Raw genomic sequence first — 25,235 nt, forward strand, 5'->3', positions numbered from 1 at the left:
CATCCGCCGCGTTGCCCTGACAACCAGGCGACCGGACGCGGAGGCCGGCCTCCGGCTATCCAGTCCCGTGGCCCTTCGCCTCCTCCTCCCGCATCTGGCACCATGTCGCTGCGGACACTACCGCTGCTCTTCTTGAACTTGGGCGGGGAGATGCTTTACATCCTGGACCAGCGGCTGCGGGCCCAGACCATCCCGGCAGACAAGGCCCGCAAAGGTGAGAGGCGCCCGGCCCGCACAGCCAGCCCCACGCCCGGCAGCCCGTCCCCCTCACCGCCAACGCCGCGCGCACAGCCGGAGCTCCACAGCCAGGCTCCCCTGCAGACTGACCAACACCCCTGCACCCCGCGCTCCTGTAGCCAGGGACCTTTCTCACAACGCCACAGCGCCATCCGCTCAGGGCCCCTCGGGAGTCAAATTCCCCAAAAGATGTTTTCACGGCAGAAGGATTTAATACCCGCGCTAGGGTATATTATTAGGGGACCTCACACACACACACACACACACACACACACATTTCCTCATCCCCGCAAATTGGAGAGATAATTTCCCCATCTCTCTTGACAACCAGTCCCTCCCAAATGTAGGAGACCGAGCTGCCCACCACCTGGGTAAACACCGTTTGCTAGTCCAAGCATCCTTTCCCCCCACACCCCACCCCAACAGGTGCTGATTCTCCTGTCCTCTGTATGGTATCCTCCATGAGCTGGAGGCCAGTCTTGCTAATTTCAGAAGCTATTTCTAGAAATGTGGGATTCTGAAATAACAGATTAATAAGAAGACATAAGAAAGGCACGTTATTCCCTTCACAATTATTGGAAAAGAAGGCAGGTCTGGAAATAATTATATGAGAGTTTATAAAATGCAGAATCTGTCACCCATATACATCACATCTAATCTCCAGAGAAATGACCACCCAGAACTCTCTGCCACCATTTTCTTCTTCTTTTCCTCCCTTCTCAACCAACAACTGCTTTCACCAAGTTTCCTTGGATTAAGTACAGAAGAAATATATATTTCAAGGTAGAGAAAGATGTGGTATAAAGGTAACTGACGACCCCAGATTAAAAATTTATTCTCTCCAGCAATACGTATGCTCAACTGATGTTAAACGTACATATTCAGATGTTAAGCATACATACTCAAATATTCACTATTGTGTCTGTGTAATTGAGTCCAAGTCCACACACAAAGAGATCAAAAGAACCCCCTATCTCATACCCCTCCATTCATTCTGCACACTGCTGCCCATGAGCTTTCTAAATTGCAAATCTGTCCATACTCCCTGCTACTTAAAACCCTTTGTCAGCTTGCACTGTTGTTTGGATGGAGACCAAGTCTTTGGCAGGACATTTCAGGGCCCTTGTCGACCTGACCTCTTTCCACCTCTGCAGTCCCACCTTCCACCACTGCCTGCCTCCTACTTTGTATCTTAATAACAAACTGCTTATAGGCCTACATTTAAAATATGTTCATTCACATTTCCGTGCTAATAATCCCATTCTATCCCAAAGCTCCCATTTCTATGCTAATGGTTCCTCTTCCATTCTGCATTATTCAGATTGAGAATCAGCTCCTTCAGGAAGCCTCCCCACACCGGGAAAGGGTCTGAGAATACTCCCATAGTACCCCATGCATGCCTCTCCCTATCTTATCACTGGCCAGGTTATACTGAAATGGTCTGTGGGTGTCTCCCCCGCATAGGATTATCATCTTCATCTTTGTACTCCAGCACCTAGCATAGTGTCTAGACCAGAATAAATTGGTGTTCAGTCAGTGTTTGTTGAACTGATGATCTCAATTGGCTGTTTTATATGATGTTGCCATTTCTTCCTCAAGAGGGTTTTGTTTTCCTTAGCACACATGTGCTGTCATTGCATTTGGGCTAATGGCACCACTGAGCTGACCTTGCACTGGTGGTCTGCATCTTAAAAAACGGTATAAATTAGCAGTTAAAAGCATACTCTCTGCTGCCATGCAGTTGGGTTCCAATTCCAGCTTTGCCCTTTAACTAGCTATATGTCCTTGGAGTGTAACCTCTATAAGCCTGTTTCTTTTTCCATAAAATGGGCATCGTACATACTCACAGCAAAGCTGTCAGAATTGAATGAGATCATGTATTCAACATGTTTAGCACAATGAGCGGCAGGTGTTGGCTTTCAAGAGGGGGTCTGGGCAAGACCCTGTGAATATGAAGGGACTGGTTTCGTTTGTCTTCAGGAGCTACAGTTCTTCTGGTTTTGCTAAATACAGCTTTAGAGAGTTTCAACCATTTTTAGTAATTCACATTCACACACTCCTTCCCCCCTTCCACAGTTTAGATGAGTGTCAGACATCATGTGAGATGCTGGATGGAGCCTGAGCCAGCCCTTCTGTACATTCACTGGAGGTAGGGCTTTGCATCAGTCTCATCCAGTAACTGCTTCTAAAACCGGGGGACATACCTTCCTAACAACACCAACATTTATTAAGCACTTACTGCCTACCAAGGACTTCTCTGAAGACCTTAATCCCCACAACTATACTATCCTGTAGGTAATACTATCCCCATTTTACAGATGGGGCAACTAAAGTTAATTTGCCTGGGGTTACATAGTCAGTAAAAGGAAGAGTAAAGAATTTGAACCCAGGTCATCAGGCTCCAGAGCTCACACTCTTAGCCAGTGTGTCCTTAGGTGCTACACTATACTTCCATATTTGGGGGGACTGTATCAGAATCTTTGGGGGTGGGGGGAATGGGAGGTCGGGAAGAGAGGGGGAGCTCTGAAAAAATTGTCCAATGGACCCACTGATTTTATGAAAGAAATGACAGAAAGTAACGGGCTCATGGGGACTCGTAGAAGATAGAGAGAAAACAGGGTGGAGAGTACAGGATTCAGAAAGCTGAGAAACACCAATCTATCCCACCATTGAGAGCTGGTGTAGCTAAAGGAGCCGCTGTGACAGTTGCTGGTGCACAGAGGCCTATAAAACAGGAGCCACTGTAAACGAGTCCCCCACTGATGCTGTGAATGGAAATCATATTTCTTCTAGGTGTTTTCATTCTCTTACACAACTAATTGGTCTCCTGGAGGCCATGCCGCTCCCACGAGGCCATTGCAGATACTGCAGTTTTTCACCACAGTGGAGCCTCTAGTTTAGCATTCAACAGAAAGGAAGTGCTCTCGCCATGGGGCAACTTTGGAGTGTTGCATATGAATGTTGTCCCCCATTTCAAGCAATAGCAAGAATAATAAAAGTGCCTTTTCCTCACTCCAGGCCTCTTAAAAATACTCATAAATAAGACCCTGTTACATTTTGTTTACATTCCTCATTTTACAGAAGGGGAAACAGACACACAGTAAGTGATTTCTCCAGGAGGAGCAGATCACAGTGAAGTACTGAGCAAAAAAATGGTGGTGAGGTTCCGTTTTTATTTTTCTAGTTCCAATTTAGCAGGCAGCTCTGGATAGCCTTGGGCCTTCCTCCCACTCAAAATATAACTAAAGTGAAATTGGCATAAGCAAGTCATCTGGAAAAATAACAGAAAGACCGGACATGGTTTACCTTCCCCTGGATCCTCAGGAGGACCCGGGCGGGAGCGCGCAGCACTCCAGCGACCTCTGCTGGAGCTGAGCGTCATTGCCCTCAGGAGGGCGCCAACGCGGGACATGCTTTTGCCAGCTCCACTTTGTCAACAGCAGGGAGCCACTGTCCCTTAGAGTACTTGAGCCCCTTGTGGCACCACCGCCCCAGTCCTCCTGAGTCAGATGCTTAACTGACTGTGCCACCCAGGCGCCCTTGTAAAGCCTTCCTTTGAATGAGGTGTATTCTCATAGCATTAGAGAAAATGACTTCTCGGGCCTTTCAAGATAAACCCAGGGGGGCTAGTTCCGGGTTTCCTCTCCCACGAGGCCCCCTCTCGGGAAGGTATAGCCTCTCCAGGGCTTTTTGGGAACTTGTTATTTACCCGTCATCCTTTTCAAAGTTTCAAATGGAAGGCAGAGAGTATTTGCATTGGACATTAATGCAAACATGCAAAACAAAGTTTCATAGACCAGATCTTTGGAATTTCTATTTTTAAAGCCTCCTTGAAAAGAATGTTCTTGCTTCATGAACTGGTGTTTTCTTTTTATATGCTTCATGTAGATGAATGGACAGAGGTGGACAGAAAACGAGGTATGCTATCTCTGGGCTGCATGTGTTCAGTCTGCATCCACAGGCTCACTCGGTCCTTCGTCATTGGGCTTACTGGGGGACCACTCTAAATATGTCTAAGAAAAACATAGGCGTGAGTTTCTCTTTAGCCAAGAGACTGGCTGTACGTTGGAATCTCTTACTTAAATAAATACAGCATGTCAGATGAAAACCAAGCATACTTTGGCCGAAGGACCATATGGCACCTGAGATATTTGTCCCTTCGTCCGTTCCAAGTTTTGCAGGGCATTAGCTACACTTCTGGGTCGACTGCCCTATTTGATAGTCCTTAAAACAATTCTGTGACAGTATTATGCAGCCAAAGAACTGTGGTTCGACGCCAGCGCTCCTCCCTGAGCCATTCTGCTCAGCACCCAGAGGTCTCTACCGAGCAATGGAGGAACATGGAGGTAGGCGGCTGCACGGCTGCCAGCCCTGTGGGCCGAAGCGCGCATGCACTGTGGCCTTGTCGTGCCGAATCTTCCATTTTTCCCTTCACCCACGACTAGCAGCAAACCTGAAAAATTTGCCGATTCCTCAGAATAAAACCTTAGCCTTTCTCACCCTTAGATGTCACAAGGACCTTCCATCACTTGACATTTGGGTGCTGTGGGTGCATGTCGTCAGCCGTCGTCCTCAGTGCTTTCAATGCTCTCAGCCTACCAAGGGTGCTGAGGGGACAACGCGTGTAATGTGTAAGAACGCAGGCATTAAAATCAAACACCCCACCCTGATTTCACTCCCACCACCAGCTGTGTGGCCTTGGACTTTAACCTATCTAAAACTCAACGTTCCTCCTCGATAGAATAAGGAGAGTAATCCAGAGTTGTCTTGGGGTTTAAATGAGAGAATGCAGGGAAAGTTCTAAGGCCAGTGCCTGGGACACAGTAAGGATTCAAAAGCCGGAACCATCCAGAAGTAGTAGCTTCTCCCTTTTACCTTGGGTTCCAAATTGCACGTTCCCAAAAACAAATGTATAGCAGAGGTAGCTGGTAAAAACTCAGTTGCTTTCATCAGGAGAATTATTTCATCAGGCCAGGCTCAAAGAAAAACCCAACTGAAGGGCTTGATACACTGTTACTGTCTTTTACCATTTCCTGTGAGCAATTTTTGGCCCACCTCTTGACGCAGGGCAGAATTTCAGGCAAGAGGTGTGGATTATGAAGGCTGTTAGCATACATAATTTATTTTTTTAAGTTTATTTATTTATTTATTTGACAGAGAGATAGAAGCACTAGTAGGCAGAGAGGCAGGCAGAGGGAGAAGCAGGCTCCCTGCCGAGCAGGGGGCCTGATGCGGGACTCGATCCCAGGACCCTGGGATCATGACCTGAGCCGAAGGCAGCCGCTTAACTGACTGAGCCACCCAGGCTCCCCAGCATACATAATTTAATCATTGGAATTTATTTTAACTTAGGCATTACAAAGTAATGAGCAGAAACTGACTTCAGAACCCAGGACGAGCAACCTGATCTGTTAAGAACTCAGTTACGAACGCTTCTGATGCACCTGTGAAAATTTATTTCCTTCCCTGCCTTTAGTCCCTGTCCCTCGAAACCTGGCTCCTAGTGCATTCCTGCCTCATGAAATTATGCAAAGCTCATGCGAGTGCCAAAAACTAACACCAAGACTGACTAACAGGTCTGCTTAAACCCATTTCTCAGGTTTAACTTAAATACGACCTGGGCTACTTCTCTAGGGCAGGGATAGCTGCCAGTTCTGCTTTGTGCCCTGGTGTTTATCTCACGTCTGGTACAGATTTAGGCCCACCTCAGCCAAGTGCTAGGTAAAGCACTGTGCAAGACGTAAACTTGTCAATTTGTGCCCCCATAGTCTTTCCAAAGACTTAAATTCGAGAGGCAGGAGCTCTGGGTACCAGGGCCCAATCATCAAACTGCCATTTCCTCTGTGGGGTCATTTGTGTTCACTGCTCGGCCCACAGGGACAGGGCGTGCTGTACTCTAAATTAACAGGAGAACTTTCTGGTTGTTAGGGTGCAAGGAGCCGTGATGATATATAGCCTATTCACTTCCCAGGGGGAAAGGCTTCATTTTGCTTTTTACTTTGCCAGAGTGACTAACAATCCCCCTGCAATTTTCTTTCTTTTAGAACTGTTGTATTTGGGTATAAGCTATTTTCCTAGATAATGCTAGGGACTCAAAAGACTCTAGAGAAATGGCTCAGCACCCAGGCGAATGGCAGCTTCTGAAAGCATTGACATAATCGGAGCTGATGCGATCCTTCAACTGGAATTCTTCCTCTTGGGCACTCCTCTTTGCCCTACATAAATCCATAGAAAGTTCTTCAAATTCTTTCTCTCAAGGCCTCATGTGTGGCTTTTCATTTGTACCTATTTCCTTGCAAATTCTGCATTTGGTATAGGCTATGGTAAGAAAAAGGTAGAAAACCCAGTTTCTTGCCGGTCCTTGCTTGCTTAGGTCAAAGACAAAAGACCATTCATGAAGCAAACCCAGAAAAGTTCCTATGTCTCCAAGCTGTCCACACTGGGGAAATGTTAGTGCACATTAAGGGCAAGCTGCAATGGGTTCAGATTGTCAGATGTGAGAGACACCCTGTGTTGGTAATGGATTTGGTTCTTCCTCACAAAGAGGATGGAGCCTCAAGTAAAGTCCAAGGTCAAGTGTGAGTTCAACACATCTGTAGGGAGTCAGTCATTTAGTTCTTTTGTATCAAAAGGTGGGGAATCCCCTCCTCTCCCTCTAAATTTAAATACAACCAAGAAGCTCCACCTTCTCCCCAAAAATGCTCTTTGAGATGCTCTTTTTTTTAAGATTTTGTTTGTTGATAAGTAGGCTCCACACCCAGCGTGGAGCCCAACACAGGGCTTGAACTCACCACCCTGAGATCAAGACCTGAGCTGAGATCAGGAGTCAGACTGAGCCACCCAGGCGCCCCAAGATTTTATTTTTTTTAAGTAATCTCTACACCCAAAGTGGGGCTCAAACTCACAACCCCACGGTCAAGAGTCGCATGCTCTATGAACTGAGCCAGATGGGCACCCCAATGCTGGCCTGGCCCCCAGGGTACTTGTATCAATTACTTAAAGCTGGACAGGGTGCCTGAAACCATGACCTGAATGAACTACCTTGCCTTCCGTCTCTAAAATACATGGTCACAACCAATCACCTGGTGCAACCTTTGGCAAGAGAAAGGGGCATTTGTATCCTTCAGTGATAATCACTCATGTTTAATAATTGATTTTGTATAATAATTGTAAGTTATCAGTTTTCTTTCAAATTTTAATTACTGTGAATGTATATTCTCAGCACCCTTATCCTGTCACCCGTAGGTCAGGATATATCTGGCTTAATTAAGAATAATCTGTGTTCATACATACCTGTTCCTATTTCTTGTACCAGAAGGTTTTCCTAGCCTTCAACTAATATTATTTGAGTAGCACAAAATATCGAAATGAACGAGTGAAGAACTAGAATTATAGACACTTTGGTTTCCACATGCCTTAGGATTTTTATTCTCACCAGATGGAAAATTTCCATTTGAACAACAATATGAGACACATCACCACAGTGTAATATCAATATTATAGATCAAATGTAGAAATTAAGACATTCTAACATGGTGCTAATCTGAAGTACATGTCTGTAGAAACATTAGAAATGTTTTCATCTCTAACCAGTGGGTAGACTTGTCTATTTTCATAAAATGTTTTTTCTTTAAAAAGAGTCAATTACCGTTATTGGTCCCATTTTTACGAAATTTAAGTAAAAACATTATAGATTAGCTAAACAAACCAAAAAAAGAGCAATGTGGTTTCTCATTTTAAGGAAGAGATCTAATCTAAAATGTTCATAGGAATTTTTTTAAAGAAACATCTCCCCTATCATCAGGTGAGATAATGTATGTGTAAAAGTGGTTTGTAACCACTGAAGCACATTGCCACATTTATGTTTGCTCAGAGACAGTCTCATAAAGCACTCTGGACCCTGCTTTCTATTGGGATGCCTGTGTGGTTTCTCCCGAGGGAGCAGATCTCACCAGCACATCAGCATCCCCACTCTGCGTAGACCCAGCTCCTGCATTCCATTCACATACAGAGAGCATCTCCTGAATAAAGCTTCCTCCAGTACTTGCTTAGCTGTATTCTCTCTTGTCTCTACAGTTCTGAATGACATCATCTCAACCATGTTCAATCGAAAGTTTATGGAGGAATTGTTCAAACCGCAAGAGCTCTACTCCAAGAAGGCCCTGAGGACTGTCTACGACCGCCTTGCTCATGCTTCCATTATGAGACTAAACCAGGCCAGCATGGATAAGGTGAGCAGAGAGCTGCCTCTGTCCCACTGGTTGCATTTCTTGTACCTTTGGTGCATGAGCACAGACTGGGTCAAATGAGATGATGTATGCAGTGGTGCCTTGCCAAAAAAAGGCACTTGTAAGTATCAGTTGTTGGTATTGAGTTCCAGAGTTAGAAAGGACCTCAAGTCATCCATCCCAACCCCTCTGATGTTCATGTCGTTCCACCTGCCCAGAGAGAGAGCTGGTGTTCATGCCCATATTCAGGAACACACACCTCGACCCAGTACAAGTGCCTATCCCTAAAAACTTTAAATCTGCTCCATTCTTAACAAATCTCAGCTCTGTGATGAGGAAACCAGGCATTTTTCAAGCAAATTCAAAACTGCTCAGTCTTTACTTAGAACATGAACATATTGGGGCACCTGGGTGGCTCAGTTGGTTGGGTGTCAGCCTTTGGCTCGTGTCATGATCCTGGGGTCCTGGGATCAAGCCCATGTCAGGCTCCCTGCTCAGCAGGAGAAGTCCCTCTCCCGCTGCCTCTCCCCCGGCTCGTGCTCTCTCACCACTCTCTCTCTCTCTCTCAAACGAATGGATAAAATCTTTAAAAAAAAAAAAAAAGGAACATGAACATATCTGTTTCTTTCTTTCTTTTTTTTTTTTTTTTAAGATTTCATTCATTCATTTGACAGGGAGCACAAGCAGGGGGAGTGGCAGGCAGAGGCAGAGGGAGAAGCAGGCTCCCCACTGAGCAAGGAGCCCAACATGGGGCTCGATCCCAGAACCCTGGGATCATGACCCCAGCAGAAGGCAGACGCTCAACTGACAGAGCCACCCAGGTGCCCCTGAACATATCTGTTTCTTTGGGAAACAAATTATTGGGGCACTCTGATTTTTAAAATAATAATTCCAAAAAAATAATGGCAGAGAATAGACAAATCTCCTATTCAAAAAACTCTCCTGTTCAGAATATAGGTACTCCCCTCTCCCTGTATGAGGGCTATACTCAGTGACTTCCTTCCAAAGGGACAGTATGGAAAGGGAAGAGAACAGCTGACTTACAGTGGAAAAATAACAAACACTATAAGGTCAATGACAATGGTGGTAAGTCACATTGGTTGTGTGTACCCTGATATAGTGTGATGAGGATAGCACTGTACCTCTGTGGTCTTCCTCCCAAAAACCCACACCCCATTCTGATTGTGAGAAAAACATCAGAGAGATGGGGTGCCTGGGGGGCTCAGTCGGTTAAGCGTCTGCCTTCGGCTCAGGTCATGATCCCAGGGTCCTGGGATCGAGTCCCACATTGGGCTCCCTGCTCATGGAGAGCCTGCTTCTCCTTCTCCCTCTGCTGCTCTCCCTGCTTCTGCTCTCTCTATGTCAAATAAATAAAACCAAACAGATAACATTTGGAGGTCATGTTACAAGTACCTGACCAATAATCAAAACTCTCAAGGCCACCAAAAACAAGGACAGTTAGAGAAATCATTACAGCCAAGAGAGGCCTAAGGAGACCTGATGACTAAAATGTAACTGGGGTCCTGGAACAGAAATAGGACATTAGGGGAAAACTAATGAAATCTGAATAAAATATGGACTTCAGTTACTTTTAATATAGCAATAATAATAATTTTAAAAGAATTCACTTTTTAGTTCCTCTATTATGTGAATGTTTGTAAGTCCTGAGGACTGACAGTGAGTGCCAAGTATACAACATCCATGCTCACTGCCGGCTGGTACCTGGCAACCTCAGGGAGCTGTCTCCCTTTAACTGTGCCCTTACCTCCTCTCACTTATTTCTGGAAAGCTCCTTTATCTCCTTGAGCCTCCATTTTCTCATCTATAAAGTGGGGATAATAATAGCTTTTTCATCAGTTTCAGGAGGATTAAGTGAGAAAACATAGAACACGTAGGCCTGGCACATAATAGATGTTCAATCAATGTTAATCATCTCCTCTGCTGCTTGCTCTTCTTCTGCCTTTGAGAAGGTTTAGGTTTCCATGGAGAAAGGACACAGAATTTGGAATTTGGAATAAAAAAACCTGGATTCAAGTCTTAGCTCTACCATACTAGCTGTAGACTCAGTTTACTGAATAACTCTGAACTCTCATTTCTTTATCTTCTACCTGGTTTTATCCTTTATTCCTCTCATGGGGTCCTATCCACAACAGGTGCTTAATGTGTGATAATGATGGCAGAGAGTCCCAAGTCTGTATCTGTAGTTTTATACATTCCCCCCACACACACCCCAAGGTGTTCCTGGGTATTCTGCTTTCTAAATGAAATATTTAGCTGCATGTTGGAGAAATGGGATCATGTAGAAAGTTCTAGCAAATGCCTTAGGATCTGAACGTCCTGAGTTCAAAGCTCATCCTGCCATTTATTACCAGCTTTGTGAAATTAAGCAAGTCCCTTCATTTTTAAACTGGGGCTAGCATCTTCGTCATAGAGTCCTTGTGAAGATTAAATGGGACCAAATAAGGTGATGTATGTGAGTGTGCTCAGCACTACACTCCATGGGTGTAGATTATCCTCCATCCTGCGTCAGTCACGCCCTAGCTTCTCTCCCAGACTGGTTCCTTCCACCCCCATCCCCCAGACTGCCCTGCCACTGTCAGCGTCGGCCTTCTCCCAGGCACTAGATGGAAAACACTGTGGTCATTTCAGACAGCCCTCATCTTCGGCCCCAAACCTACTCAGGCCATCACTATATGTGACAATTTGTGTGAACCTATGACTGCAGCCTTCTGCTTCCACAAAACCTATCTTGACCACTTTGGTCCTCACCAGTGTCTCGCCTCTGATGGTTCATGGACGGTCAGACCACACACGGGGCTTGCTGATATCTCATTAAGGATTGTTCACCATTTAAAATTGCTCTAACATGGTTGTAGGATTTCACACTTGCCACATGCACACATACTCTCTCCTTGACTCCTCTCAGCAGTTTAGTAACGACAGGAAATTAGGGAATAATTCTTTTAAGATTATATTTATATATATACTTATTTATTTGAGAAAGAGAGCTCGAACCGGGGGGGAGGGAGAAGGAGAGAGAAAAATATCCAGCGGACTCCACACTGAGCAGGGAGCCCAGACTGTGAGATCATGACCTGAGGCGAAATCAAGAGTTGGCCACTCGGGTGCCCGGGGGGCTCAGTCCTTAAGCGTCTGCCTTCGGCTCAGGTCATGGTCCCAGGGTCCTGGGATCAAGCCCCGCATCGGGCTCCCTGCTCCACAGGAAGCCTGCTTCTCCCTCTCCCACTCCCCCGTTTGTGTTCCCTCTCTCGCTGTGTCTCTCTCTGTCAAATAAATAAATAAAATCTTTAAAAAAGAAGAGTTGGCAGCTCAACCAACTGAACCACCCAGGTGCCCCAGGGAATATTTTTTACAGATGAGAAAATTCAGGCTCAGAGAGGCAAAGGGACATGGCCAGGGCCATCCACAACACATCGGCCACAGCAGTAGAGGGCTCGTTTTTGAACTCGCTCTCTCTGAGGCCAGCACCCAGTCCAGGGCCCCACGGCTGCCAATACTGTTCCAAACATGTGCCATCAGCAGCATACGTAAGCTGACCAGAAATCCTGGCTTTCCCGGGAATGCCCTGGTTTATACCTGTCGTCCTAGCTTCATTATTCACATCAGCCCCTTTTACACTCTTGGTTTGAGTGATAACTGACACGGTCACCTGAGCTGTATGAGATGCCCAGAACTGTTTTTCAGTAAATGCTTGACTGGACGATTGTGTGGAGGTGCTGATGTCTGCTTCTATTTATTTTGTGCAGCTGTATGACCTGATGACCATGGCTTTCAAATACCAAATACTGCTGTGTCCCCGCCCCAAAGATGTGTTGCTGATCACTTTCAATCATTTAGACGCCATCAAGGGTTTCATCCAAGACTCCCCAGCCATCCTGCATCAGGTGGAGGAGACTTTCCGGCAGTTGACTGAAGTAAGCGGGGCGTGGTTCATCACCTCTCAGCCCCATTCTTGTTCTCATTCCCCTGTTAAAAACAGCCAGATTCGGAGCACCTGGGCAGCTCAGTTGTTAAGCATCTGCCTTCGGCTCAGGTCATGGTCCCAGGGTCCTGGGATCAAGCCCCGCATCGGGCTCCCTGCTCCGCGGGAAGCCTGCTTCTCCCTCTCCCACTCCCCCTGCTTGTGTTCCCTCTCTCTGTCAAATTAAATAAAATCTCAAAAAAAAAAAAAAAAGAAAAAGCCAGATTCTATGACAGACAGAACAGGATGACGGATGACAAAGCCTGCCACTCTCCTGAAAAATCCTAAAAATCTACAAGTATCCATTTGGTCATATAACAGGCATTACCGTCTTAGGCCCTCTCACTGTGGCCTTCCACATGGGGAAAGCAACGACACAGGGCATGGCCATTTCCTCCTGACTTTTCTGAAAGGGAGCTGGCAGGGGGAAGGGCCCCTCCAGGTCTGTGGGGAACAGGAGAGGTGAAGTGTCCCCCTACTTGGCTGTGGCCCACTGGGGTCGGCCGCACTGGCTCTGCCACTGCCCCTCTCAGCCCCAGCAGCTGAGTCCCCTGCCTGCTTCTCTGGCTCCCGCCCCCCCTCCACCCACCCCCCGGGGTCTGCCTAGCCCTGCCCGTCTGCACTTCTCACCTCACTTCTGGAAGTGAAGCGCTTCTCTCTGCTTTGCATCTGGCAGATATACGGGGCGCTGTCTGCAGGGGAGTTCCAGCTGATCCGGCAGACACTCCTCATCTTCTTCCAGGACCTGCACATCCGGGTGAGTGAATGGGCGGCCCAGGGAGCACGCTGCCACCGCCGTCCTCGGGAAGCAGGGTGCCAAGTGGTCAGGCAGAAGAGGGCTGAGATTGCCCAGTTAATGATTCCTCGTGGTTGGCTCCATGATGATAAACTTTCTGATAACAAATCTCAGCAGTTTTTAAATAGACCAAGGAAGACAATGATACCGCCATTCCTTCCCAGTTCCTTTATGTGTTTCTTTAAAATATGATTTATTCTCTTCTCTGGAGGAAATGTGTTCTCAAGGCTACCAGCCTGCTCTCAGTGAGAAAGCCCTTTCTCAAACCGTTAGCATCCTTGACCTCTCCAGTATCTGACCCTGGCAGGAGGCTGCCCTCCCACTCCAGGAAGCCCACCTTTCCCGGACTCTCACGGGGCCAGACCATCCTGGCCTCACTTTACCCCTCCCAGCTCTGTGCCCCGCACTCCTTCCTCCCCCTTTCCTTCACCTTCACGTAGGACTTCGGAGTCTCACCGACGCCCTGCCCTTGCCCTAGCCCTGCCACCTAGACCCACGTCTCCACCTGCTTGCTGAGCTCTCCGTGAGGAGGCACCCAGTGCCTACAGTGTAAGGTCTGCGCAAAATTCATCTCCAAAATTCCAGTCCTGCACCACTTCCAACTTCCCGATTTCTTTTGAGGGCCCCACCGCTTCTTCACTCACTCAGCTCAGAAGCAGAGCGTGACCTTTGCGTCCCCTTCTCTGCTCTTCGTCTAAAGTTCTCCCGAGGCTGCCTCTTCAGGGTCCACGTCCTCCTTTCCCTTCCTGCTGCCCCCAGGCTGGCTCAGGCCCCCCTCTGCCTGTTGGCTGTGGCTCCCAACTGACCCTGCGTCCTGACCCTGTCAGGCCTGCTTGGGACAACTCCACACACTGCTGAGCTCCTGAATGTGGGGCCTGTCTCTCTTGGACAGAACTTCGTTCCTCTGCATAACTTAACAAGCTGCTCAGGGAAGGACGGGTGATAGGGCCGAATGAGCCGAGGCTCTGGAGTCAAACATCCTGGCGTCTGAGTCCCAGCTCCAACACAGCTCCATGACCTTGGGCAAATTACCTTTCTTGAGCCTTACCTTCTTCATCTGAAAACTGGACACGATGATGCCTTATTGCAAGCATATAGCTGATGCAGCGTGTGTAATATGTGTGGATTTTCTTGTATGTGTACCGTATAGAGCGTTTCCTTCCAGAAACTGGTCACAGTGAATACCTCCTGGTTGTGGAGAACTGCGTGGAGGATGGGATAGGACAGAGCCATGTTCCATCATATACCTTTGAACCTTTTGAATCTTGTACTTGTGTAGGCATAACATTTTCACCCAATAAAATTCAAAAAAAAAGAAGCAGTAGGATGCACTTAGTGCCTGATCATTATTTCCCTTCCACGGACCAGGGAAGACAAATAGATTTCAACTCAGAGGCCAATTTTATGTTTAACCCTCATGAATAATTTTATTTGCTATCGATCGAGTAATAATAACACCAATATAAATTAAGATCTCTAATAGTCATCAATTAAAATAAAAAATATGAGGGCGCCTGGGTGGCTCAGTTGGTTAAGCGACTGCCTTCGGCTCAGGTCATGATCCTGGAGTCCCGGGATCGAGTTCCACATCAGGCTTCCTGCTCAGCGGGGAGTTTGCTTCTCCCTCTGACCCTCTTCCCTCTCATGCTTTCTATCTCTCATTCTCTCTCTCTCAAATAAATAAATAAAATCTTTAAAAATATATAAATAAATAAAATAAAATAAAATAAAATAAAAAATATGAAAGTACAAATAAGATTAAGTTTTGCATTGCTTTAAAATATTGAAAACTCTGCATCAGATTCTTATCAAAATAGTGCCTATTTGGACATTGTTTTATGGATTGTAGTGATATGAGCAGCCATATTGATTTCTCAGTTCTGACAAGTTAAAATTCATTATAATGAAAAGACACTCCTAATAAGAAGTTTATAACAAAATCATTAAAATGCATTAAACCACAAAATATATTAAGCTTTAGTTGCTAAATAGGCAAGCAATGAAACATCAGAATGTTCATGAAGAAAAATAGGAATCACATATCCTGACGATATTCAGCCACCGTTCCGTGACACTTGGCTGGTCTTCTGAATCTGGTCTTGAATGGTATTTCTGCTCAGCTGCAATTTGTGCTTGCCAATGCATTTTCTCTGTTTCCAAAACAGCCTTGGTAGTCTTTAGATTTCTTAGTAAAACCAACTAACTAAATCAAAAAAAACACTGGTCTGATCTAACACTCCTTTGCTGTTTAACCAAAGCAAACGCAAAACACGGCATCCTGATACCCACAGCTTTCTGTGGTACCAAGAAACAACCTGAAGGGCGCCTGGGTGGCTCAGTTGGTTAAGTGACTGCCTTCGGCTCAGGTCATGATCCCGGAGTCCTGGGATCGAGTCCCACATCAGGCTCCCGGCTGAGCCAGGAGCCTGCTTCTCCCTCTGACCCTTTCCCCTCTCATGCTGTTTCTCTCTCTCTCTCTCTCTCTCAAATAAATAAATAAAATCTTAAAAAAAAAAAAAAAAAGAAACAACCTGAAGTGGTCTGAATGTGCTCAAGGCCCTGACCTGTACCCAGGCCTGGCCAGAGACCGCCCAAAGACCACTTCCACGTGGAATCCTGAGCAGTTCTTTACCACCATCCCCATCCCCAAGCCCCTCAGCCCTCCAGAGTCCTTCCAGAGTTGCCTCCAAAAGGGTAGGCTCCTCAGCTCAGCCACCCTCTCCTGTACTCTCATTCCCATCCATGCTTCCTTCCCTCGAGGACTTTCCTTGTGTGCCTCCTGTTGTTTCAGTTGTTGAAAAATATCATGCCATCTTTGCCTCTTCATAGAACGTTCCCTATCCCTCCCCTCCACGACCCGCTCTGCTCGGAAACAGTTCATCCCTGTGACACTCGTCAGTCTACCACAGGTTTATAGAGCGCACCATTTTCAGTGTTAGAGATACAGAAGTGAACAAGACCGAGGCCCTGCCTCAACGAGGTTCTACGCCTAGTAAGAATAGACAGGATAAGTAAGTCATGTTCTTGTTCTGATAACTTTAGGAAGATGGCAAGATAAGGTAAAGTTATAAAGGGCAACAGGGATGGGCTGTCGCCTGAGACCAGCGCTGTCCAATAGCACTTTCTGTCGCGATGGAGAGTGCATCTGTGCTGTCCGGTATGATAACCACTAGCCACATGTGGCCATTGAGCACTTGAAATATGGCTAGTGTGACTGAGAACCTGAATTTTTTAATTTAGCTTAATTTTGTTTTTTTAAAGATTTTATTTATTTATTTGTCAGAGAGAGAGAGAACACACGAGGAGGGGGGGTGCAGAGGGAGAAGCAGGCTTCTCATCGAGCAGAGAGCCCAATGCAGGACTCGATCTCAGGACCCTGGGATCATGACCTGGACCAAAGGCAGACGCTTAACCGACTGAGTCCCCCCAGGCGTCCCTAATTTAGCTTGATTTTAATAGCCGCACTTGACTAGTAGCTACTGTACGGGACAGCACATCCTTATGAGAGAGTTAGAGTCGAGTCAAGGGCAGCCTTTCTGAGGACAGACATTTTAGTTGAGAACGTAATTAACAAAGATCTCAGGGAAGCACATCTAGACGGAAGGGACAGCAAGTTCAAAGGCCCTGAGGTGGACAAAGCACGACAGAGAGGAAGCCAGTGTGAGTGAAGCACGTGTAGGCAGGAGTGCTGCAGTTCACAGGTGTAGTGTGCAGCGGGGGCACTAACTAATCAGGCCAGACACCAGTCATAACCACACTGGCACCTACCAGCTGACTTTAGCTTTATACCCTAGTGAGGAATTTAGTTTGTTCTTAGAGTAAAGAAAACATTTCAGGCATCCTACGGTAAGTGGTAACATGATCTGATTTGTGTTCTGGAAGATGAACTGCATGGGACAGGGGTGGAGGTGGGACAACAGTGAGGACACCACTGTAGAAATCTAGGTAGAAAATGAAAGTTCTTGGCGTAGGTGCTGCCACTGGAGATAGCGAGAACTCGTCACATCTGGGGTATCCCGTCAGGGCAAGAGCAGTAAGACTTACTGAGAAACTGAACGTGGGGAGGAAGGAAAAGAAGAATGAAGAATGACTACCATGTTTCCGGTCTGAGCAGCTGCTGGTGCCTAGTGCCATTGACTGAGAGGCGGAGGGACTGAGGGAAGTGTATTTGGGTAGAAAAATTAATTAACTCTAACTAAGTTTGATTTGCCTATTAGACCTCCTATTTGGCGATGTCAAATAAGCAACTGAATATGCAAATCGAAAGCCCAGAGGAGAGATGGTCAGCGTACATCATAGAGATGGCATTTCAAGTCTTCTGGCTCTTGGTGGAGGCTGGCCATTCTCCCTCATCCACCGGTAGGGTGTGAGAAGCAGGGTTGGCATTCTGCCACCTGCCCCCTCACTTGCCGATCTTTATTCTCCTGCCCTCACCAATGTGGCCCTCCTCTAGTGAGGCCAGATCAGCAACCACAACACCGTGCAAAGCCCTGCACTCAGCACTCACTGCTGAAACTTCCTGCCAAGCCACTCACCCGTGTTCCCGGAGCATTCACATCCCTGGCTCACTGTCCTCCTGGCCACCAGAGCCCTGCCCCCACCCTCGGGGACACGCCTCATCCAGCACTCTGGCCCCACAGCTCTGTGACCTTCATTTCCTCTTTCCATAGGAAACATGCTTCCTGCCCTCAGGAACTCATTAGAGAAGGGGAAAAGGCACCAAGTGCCTTGCAGATGTTTGATTTTAAAACAGAAGAGTATAAAGAGAGAGGCCACAAAGGAGGGAGTGGTCAGTTCTACCTAAGAGAATCAGAAAAGGCAGGGCGCCTGGCTGGCTTAGTTGGTGGACCGTGCGACTCTTGGTCTCTGGGTTGTGAGTTCAAGCCCCACGTTCGGTGTAGAGATTACTTAAATAAATTTTTTAAAAAGGAAAGAAAACGAAAAGTCTTCATAGAGGATCTGACATCTTTTTTGAAAAATGGGTTTTCGCAGGCCCATGGGAAATAAGGGGAGGGGTTACCCGGACACCCTAGGTGAAGGACACCATCTCGATAAGGGCATGAGGCATGTAACTGCCTGGTGTATTTGGTGGTGCAGGGGGTGTAGAAGGCTGCAAGCATTTGGGTATGGCTGGAACGTAGGATTCAAGGAGGAACATGGCTACAGAGAAGAACAAGGGCCAACTGGACATTATCAGGCAGGCAGTAGAGAGCCACTGAAGCAGGGGAGGGACATGGTCAGAGAGAAGTTTAAAAGAGTCTCTTCAGCAGCCCATTGGAGGAGGGATCACAATCGGGTGAGAGGGCAGGCACTGAGGTCAGTTAGGAGGCACCTGCCGTGGCCAAGTCAGAGACGACAAAGGTCTGCACTAGGGACCAGGGCGGAAAGGAGGGGCCAGATACAAGGAGTGATACTGGGGAGGCAGGGCCTGATGACTGAATAGACATAGGAAGGTGGGGGGCAGGGGAGCTCAGACTGCTGGCTTGGTGCCTTCATGGTGTCATCCACTACAATTGGGAACCCCAGAGGAGGATCCATGATGACCCCTGTTCTGAGCAGGATGAATTTGAGGTGCATCCCACGGAACCTCTAGGTGGACACGTCTAATAGGCAATGGGATAGATGCATCTAGTGCCCAGGGAAGAAGGCTAAGTGGCAGCTCGAGATCTGGGAGCCATCGGCACGGAGGTGAACGCTGGGAATACATGGGACCAGCTGGGGGAGAAAAGGGTGGAGTAAGAAGAGAAGGACAGGGGCGAGTCACTTGCAGCTGAGGGCCAGCGGAGGGGCTGGGCAGCAGACAGACCCAACGGTCCTGGCCGGCCAAGGGCAGGTTGTTGGGTCAAACACAGCTATACACTGGACTGAAGTGCGTACATTTCAGACCTGCTGTGACATAGTCAACCGTGTTAGAATTAGGCTCACAGGGGGTCCAGCACATATATATACATTCCCACGTCTCTAAATTTTCTTTCTCTGTGCTTGTATTCACATCCCTTGGTCAAAGAATCTCAAGGGCAAAAATTCCATAACAGTTGTCCAGCCAAACCCTCCAATCAAACCAGTTTACACATTCCCCCCAAAACATATCTTCTGCCCTCCCATCTCTGCTTTCTAAAATGTCTTCACACCCACCTTCCTCTAGGGCCAGCTCCAAACCCACAGTTACCCCTACCACCCCCATGCCTGTGGTCATTCTCTTCGGTGGGTTACTTAACTATGCATATGCTCCCCAGCATCTCCTGCTTTATACTGTCCCTTTATCCCATTTTATGCTTGGGTCCTGTGTCCAATTAGACTGTAATACTGAGAGTATTAGCTACCATGTATTGAGCACTTACTATGTGTCAGACTCTGTGATAACTGCCTTCTCGTTATCTGATTTGGCAGGTAACACTCGCCCAATGAATAGATGCTGTTATTACCCCTAGTTTACCAAAGAGAAAACCAATGCACAGAAAGGTTGTGTAACTTACCAAAAACCCAGAGCCAAGGAGTGGCCCAGCCGGGGCATGAGCCGGGCCAAACTGCCAGCTTATGAATTCTTACCACTTCCCACTGTCATCTGTTTGCACGCAACAGATGCTTACTTTTGATGATATTATGAATATAATCTTGTAGCGTTTTAGAGTTTGAAGGGATCTTCAAATTTATCTCATTTTACAGATGAGGAAGCTAAGATCCAATAAAACTGATTAACTGCTACAGCCTTTATGGGATTTAATCTGACCCTGACCTCAACATGAAGTATGCAAACCAGGGGGCGCCTGGCTGGCTCAGTCTGTAGAGCAGGCGACTCTTGATCTCTGGGTTTTGAGTTTGAGGCCCATATTGGGTATAGATATAGAGATTACCTAAAAAAAAATAAAAATAAATTTTTTAAAAAGTACACAAACCAGGGAGTAGAAATAAGCATAATGTGGTGTTTTCAGTCGCATAGAAAAACTTCAGACTCTAATGCCAACCGTATCCACGTGCTCTGGCCTCTTCCCACCAGTCCAGCACATGGCCAAAAGATTGGGCTCCAGAGTCAGAAACACAAGGGTTGAATCCTCAGCTCTGCCCCCTTTGAGCTGGCTGGCCTTGAGAAAGTGTCTCAACCTCTAAGCTGCCAATTCCTCACCTGTAAAATGAAGGTCCGGATAGCTCAAGCCTCACAGATGTATGGGAAGTTCGGCCGGGAAACAAGGAATGGGTGTGGAATTAGTTTTGAATCGTGGCCCTGTCTCTTACTATTCTCTTCAGGCAAGTCACCTCACTCTGGGAGCCTCAGCTTCCTCAGCTCTAAAATGGGGGTAATACAGTTCACCTGGAAGACTTGCTATGCACTTCAAAAGGCCTGTTTGTAACAACACTGTAACTCTGCAGGGCTAGTTATGCTGAGTCTTTCTCTCTCATTGTTATAAACCCACTAGGTAACATCCCCAAGCCATTATACATTTACCCATCCTCAGAGTGCTTGTGTCTAGAAAAATATACCAAAAAAATGACAATAAGTGTATTTTTTTTTCCAGGTATCCATATTTCTAAAGGATAGAGTCCAGAATTCTAATGGTCGCTTTGTGTTGCCCGTCTCTGGGCCTGTTCCCTGGGGAACTGAAGTTCCTGGACTCATCAGGTGAATTCTCAACTGTAACCGTCAGACCAACGTTGGGGTGCCAGGGAACAAACATGTGGGCCACCACAGAGAATGCAGCACTGCTGGGTGCCCCCTTCCTTCAGTAAAGCACGGCAGGTAGAAGGTCAGGTTCTCATCCCAGCTGTGCCACTGAGCAGACACTTGAGGCCAACCACCCAGTTCTTCAGGATTCACTTCCTCATCTATTAAATGGTTGCTGTAAGGATGAATAAGATAATAATGCTCTAAAGTGCTTACACAGCACCTGGCACATAATATGTACTTGGTAAATATTATTATTATTGTATTATTATTGCTTCAGCCAGCATCTTTATCTCGAAGGAGTGCATGAATTCCTTTTTGTCCCATAGTACAAAGAATAAAGAAGCCTTCAGGACTCCCCAAGCTTGGAGAACATTCCATCATGTCATATTTGTATTGTAGAATGTTCAACGACAAAGGCAAAGAAGTGAAGAAGATAGAATTCAAGCATGGTGGGCACTATGTCACTGCACCAAAAGAAGGTTCTTTTGAACTTTATGGAGACCGAGTCTTGAAACTGGGAACCAATATGTAAGCAAATTCTCCCTCTCTGAATGAATTCAAGTCTGAGGGAGGTCACTTCACTTAAAAAACCAGCTTGACTTCCGCTATGAAAATCCCTGCTGACAAATGAAATCATTTCCCCTCTCAGATACAGTGCATGCAGAGCACTGACACTTTCAAAGGGCCCCCAACATTCACACACATAGCGCAACGCGCCAGACTGAAAAGATAAATAATTGTAAGTAGCCACGGAAGAGACCTAGCCCAAACCTGTGTCGCAGTGGAGGTCAGAAAGGCGAGGCCTTCATGTAGTGTTCACGTTTTCTGCAGTAAAATACATTCCTTTGCCAGAAGCGCCATTTCCATGCAGCCTCGCAGGTATTTTTTCTTTGGGAAAGCATGAAATCTGTGTGGTTGGCACCCACTTAGTTATGTTCTGTACTCCGAACACATTTCTGGATGCTTTTTAATGTCTCAAAATAGAAGTTATGCGCTCTATTTATGAGTTAGAAGGAAGTCGATGGGAAAGGGCTGGGCAGTGTTTTCACAGTTTTCCGTTGATACCAGGTACAGTATGAACCGGCCCGTGGAAACCCACATGTCTGGAGCATCCAGAAACTTAGCTTCCCGGACACAGGTGAGCTGCTGCCTTCCTTCTTCATCTTCAGAGCTTATTTCTCGACACAAAAATCTAGACGGGGAAAAGGGTGGAAACTCTAGACTTCAAAGCTAGCCAGCGTTTCCCTCGCTGTTTGCAATCTTCTCAGTTCGGCCTTACAAGTACAAAGGTCTTTAATTGTAGTTTCTCATGAAGACTTCCAGTGATCTGACTAATTAGGTAATTTTAGGCTTGGCTCAACCACCATAATTAAGCTAGAACCACACACCAGGCCACGTGAAATAGCATTGTACCAGTGCCACTGGGTCTGTGGTTGCTGAGTCCAGTACTCCTGTGTCTTCTGATCATTACAGCAAACCCTTTTCAGTGCCACCCTCTATAATGCTGTGGTAGCTAAGTTCAAAATGGGGTTTTAGAGTCTCTGAATTCCATCTTTTATAAATTTTCACAGAAGTCGCTACTAGCTAACTCTAGGACAGATCAGGAAATATTCAGTTATTTGGCAAACATCTACTGAACTACTTCTATGGGCTGGGAACCCAGGGACACAAAGCTGGCTTAGAAGGAGAGATGGGCACGCAGACCAAGGTGTCAGTATAAGCAAAGGCACCAAGGGACAAAAGAGCAGAGTGGTATTTGGGGGAAGCCGGGAGGCAGCGTCTCTCCCACCTGGCTAGACCATAATGCAACTGAGGCAGGTGGCCAGAGATTTGCTTATACCAGGGCACTGGGGCCTGATTCCAAAGAGGCTTAAGCAGTTTGGACTTTGCCATTTAGGCAAGAGGCAGAGGGGTTTATCTCCAGCAAGGAAGAAGTAAGAGGAGAACTCTACTTTAGATAAGTGGCGGCAGAGTGACAAAGGAAAAAAAAAAAAAAAAAAGACAGCGGAAGAGGCAGAGCAGGGGGCAGCTCAGAGGAGCGGGCTTGGAAGGAGGGGTGAGCGGTTGAGTGGGGCCAGACTGCCCCAGGAGGGAATGGATCCCGGGTGTGTTCACCACAGTCACCACCTGAGGGCAGTGTGGTAGCTCCGATGGAAGGAGTGCCCTGGGCCCTGGGGCATTTGCTGAGGCTACTTGTAAATGCCCAGGGAACTAGATTGACGGAAGAGGAAGCAATGTTCTCCTTCAAGGAGGAAGGTCGTCGGAGGAGAACGGGGATGTCTGGGGCCCTCCACTCATCTTGAAAGTGAGAATCTCTGGTTTGCTGCCTTGCTAATAAGAGTCCTTCTGCTTCTGATGTGGATTTTTTCTGTTTGGGTTAAGCCTGTTTTCTATGCTTTATTTGGACACAGTTCTTCCCAAGATAAATTAAACAGTTATTGTTTTGCCTGGTTCTATAATACCACCGTGGGTCTCGAGGGTCTCAGCAGGAAATGTGATCACCTTCATGTGGCTAAAAATCATGAAATTGTTTCTGCAGGAAAGCATTGCTCCAAACCCTCTTGCTAAAGAAGAGCTGAATTTCTTGGCCAGGCTGATGGGAGGGATGGAGATTAAGAAACCCAGTGGTCCTGAGCCAGGATTCCGGTTGAATCTCTTTACCACTGATGAAGAGGAGGAGTACGTGTTAAACCTGTTTCTTACAAGGCATATCTAAAAATCCTAAGTGTGATAAGAACCAGAAAATGGCCATTATAAACCAGTAACACTTATAAATATAGATGTAAAGGTCACAGAGGACAAACCAGCAAATTAAGTAACCTAGTTAAGGAAGAATCCACCAGTATTAAATAGTCTGAAACTTCTGGATTCATTCAAGAAATAGTTCTAATGTTTTACTTAGCAAAGCATAGCTGAACAAGAAGTATTGGAAGTCAAGATAATCATAGTAAGAAAAATCTGTTTAGAAACCAGAGGGGAGTCAGAGCATGATGTCTTTGGGATAGGACAGTCTCCCCCAAAACCAATAGGAAGAGTCATCCACCCAGATTTATACAGAGCTTTACAGTTTATAGAGCACTTTTGCACCATTATCTCATGTGACCCTCCTCACAACCAGATATTTGGGGTGGGGGTTGCCTTCTAGTTCCATATCCACTGAACTAACTTTTGTGCACCTGTGTGCTTACTATGGTAAGTGCCGGGGACACAAAGATGGGAGTGTAAGACCTAGAGCCTGTCCTCAGGAGCTCGCAGGGTAGGAAGAGAATGTACCGGACACAAGTTATTTCAGTGCCATGTCATAAATGCGCTAATGGAGGACTCAGTGATTGACTTTGCACCGGCAGATGGAGGGAGTTGGCATCTGGGCTTGGTATTGGAGTTTGCCAAGCAGAGGAAAGGGAAAAACCTTCTTGGCCCAGTTCAGTACATGCAAAGGCACAGAGACTATAGATAAGGACTTGACTTTCTGGAGCATAGGGTGCACTGCTTGGGGAAAGGGCAGAAAGCTGAAGGGAAGTGGCAGAAGGTGAGGCAGAGAAAAACAGGCAGTGAAATTATCAGATGCCAGTGTGCCACACTGGCAGGGAGAAAACCCTAACCTTTGACCCATTTCTCTACCACCTCCTGCAGACAAGCAGCGCTAACCAGGCCAGAAGAGTTATCCTATGAGGTTCTCAACATACAAGCTACTCAGGTGGGTGCAGGCGATTACACAAGCCAAGCGTCAGTCCCCTCCTCATCTCCTGCCAACCTCGAACGTCCCACGCCCTCCCTTCTCTCTCATCAGCATGTATCCAGAATCCCTATTCTGACACGCATCACAGTGGCGGGACAAAAATTCAACACCGTCTGCTCGGAGAAGCCGTGTGGCTGACACACCCTTCTCAGGCTTGCCCTCTCACTTCTCCAACAGGACCAGCAAAGGAACAAGGAGCTGGCTCGCATCATGGGGGAGTTTGAGGTCATGGACCAGCCAAGGCAGAGCGCCAGCAAGGGGGATGATCTGCTTGCCATGATGGATGAGTTATAGCTGTGCTGGCCCGGCACCCCCCCCCCCAACGCCCCCTATGGGACAGGCTGCCTGATAAGGACCCTGGGGATGCTCCAGGGAGCAAAATGATGCTGCGAGTTTTATACCGAGCAGTTAACTCCCATTTCTGTCTATGTTGTAACGAACTATGCAGGTCTCCCTCAAGGAGTGCCATGTCTGGAAGGCACACACATATGCATGTTTTCAGCAAAATAGATTCTGGCTTTTAAATTGGACCTTTTCTGTTTTCTTCTGGTTTTATGGCAACCATCCAAAGCATCCTGGGCCATAGGTTC

General features: G+C 46.8%; 1 protein-coding gene across 2 annotated transcripts; it reads left to right on the forward strand.

The window, feature by feature from the left end:
* Positions 1 to 25,175, forward strand: OSCP1 (organic solute carrier partner 1). Of its 2 annotated transcripts, none has more exons than XM_025855910.2 (10): positions 1 to 214; positions 8,314 to 8,468; positions 12,233 to 12,400; positions 13,124 to 13,204; positions 20,758 to 20,861; positions 21,306 to 21,434; positions 21,975 to 22,044; positions 23,446 to 23,585; positions 24,540 to 24,603; positions 24,823 to 25,175. In XM_025855910.2, the coding sequence occupies exons 1-10, from the start codon at positions 103 to 105 to the stop codon at positions 24,937 to 24,939; spliced, it is 1,140 nt and encodes a 379-aa protein (XP_025711695.1). In that variant the 5' UTR covers positions 1 to 102; the 3' UTR covers positions 24,940 to 25,175. The 2 variants fall into 2 exon arrangements, with proteins under 2 accessions (XP_025711695.1, XP_073758994.1); XM_073902893.1 differs by lacking the exon at positions 1 to 214 and adding an exon at positions 4,080 to 4,155.
* Positions 25,176 to 25,235: the final 60 nt, after the last annotated feature.

The sequence above is a fragment of the Callorhinus ursinus genome, unplaced genomic scaffold (genome assembly GCF_003265705.2).
Source record: "Callorhinus ursinus isolate GAN/ISIS: 27379988/994484 unplaced genomic scaffold, GSC_fseal_2.0 scaffold18, whole genome shotgun sequence".
Lineage (NCBI taxonomy): Eukaryota > Metazoa > Chordata > Mammalia > Carnivora > Otariidae > Callorhinus > Callorhinus ursinus.